The 1,362-nt window shown below is 65.5% G+C and overlaps 1 protein-coding gene across 1 annotated transcript in view; it reads left to right on the forward strand.

The window, feature by feature from the left end:
• Positions 928 to 1,362, forward strand: part of TOP1 (topoisomerase (DNA) I) — a 64,267-nt gene continuing 63,832 nt past the window's right edge. The window contains exon 1 of the mRNA XM_021416325.1: positions 928 to 1,167. Within this exon, the coding sequence (XP_021272000.1) occupies positions 1,135 to 1,167 (33 nt within the window). The 5' untranslated portion in view covers positions 928 to 1,134. The remainder of the gene's footprint in view (positions 1,168 to 1,362) is intronic.

The following is a 1,362-nucleotide window of genomic DNA, read 5'->3' on the forward strand; positions in this document are numbered from 1 at the left end:
AAACCAAACTGCGCCTCAGAGCATTTGTAAGGGGTTTGTAGGAGTGTGGCTCAGCGCAGTTTAGAGTTCCTCCCGCTGAGAACCCATGTAAGGCAGAACCGGTCACAGCCCAGTAGCTTGCCCTGAGGGGAGATGCACAACAAGGGGATGGCACAGTCTGGGCTGCTCTGCACTGAGCAGGCTGGCAGAGGCGCAGCCATAACCACTTCCCAACACCACAACAGTGCAGGGGATGTGAGGAGGCCGAATCATCCCCCAGCACCTGCACTGCTCCTGGTGTACTCCTGCTCCATAGCTCAACCACGCTTGCCCAGGCTGGCAAAGATGTGCTAGGCCCCTACTGGGCCCAGGCCTAGACCCGAGCTTAGGCCATAGTAGCACCCAAGGAAATCCAGCTGTGTGCCTGAGCTCCCCTGAAGCAGCACCATGTGCTCACACCCTCACTGTGCCAGTTACAAGGGGCTCTGAGAAGAGGACATCCCGCCGCCTGGGTGCCGCCATGCTCCCCTGGCAGGGCGGGGGCGTGGCCTGCGCGCCGGGAGGCGGGGCTCGGCATGCAAATTTAGTCGGCGGCCGGCAGGGTGCGGTGGGGCGCATGCGCACTCCGCGCACAGTGGGGGACGGCTTCTTACACAATGCGCCAGGCTCCTTCCGAGGCGGGGAGGGGAGCGCCGGGGCGGAGTTAAGTATGCAAATGAAGGCTAAGGTCTTTCTGCGCGATTGGAGGACAGGGAGGAAGAGGCGGGACTGAGTATGTTTTACGAGCGCGCGGGTGGGAGCGGGCCAATCGGTTTCGTTCGGAGGAGTGGACGGGTGGGGGCGCGGTTTGTATGCAAATGACGCCGGACGCCGGGGAGGCGCTTATATGCAAATATACCAACTGCCGTTTCCTCGTTGCCCGTCCCAGCGTTTTGCCTAACAGTGCCTTGGCTCCGCCCCGCGGGTAAAAGGCCCCGCGTCTGCGCAGTGCGCCGAAACCAGGACTTAGTGTCTGTTACACAACCGCTGAAGAGCCAGGGGCTGCGCTCTGCGTCGCGTCCCCGCTCCGCGCGTCCCCGGCGGCTTCAGCTCAGCTCTGCTTCGCTCTCCTCCCGCTGCGCTCCGCTCCGCTCGGCCTCTCCTGCACCCTCCGGCATGAGCGGGGACCAGTTGCACAACGACTCCCAGGTGAGTCCCCGGGGGAGCCCAGCGCGGAGCCCTTCCTCCCTTCCCGTCGCGGTGGGCCCTGAGGGGGCGCTTCGCCTCAGCTCCCGCGGGGGTTGGACGTACCCCGGTGCTGCCCCACGCGGGTGGCGGGGCCCTGTCAGCGCGGCCTGGCCGCCCCGGGCCCGCTGGGACTTGCTGCCCCCGGTCCCGGTCGGT

Source organism: Numida meleagris, chromosome 19 (assembly GCF_002078875.1).
Source record: "Numida meleagris isolate 19003 breed g44 Domestic line chromosome 19, NumMel1.0, whole genome shotgun sequence".
NCBI classification, from domain to species: domain Eukaryota; kingdom Metazoa; phylum Chordata; class Aves; order Galliformes; family Numididae; genus Numida; species Numida meleagris.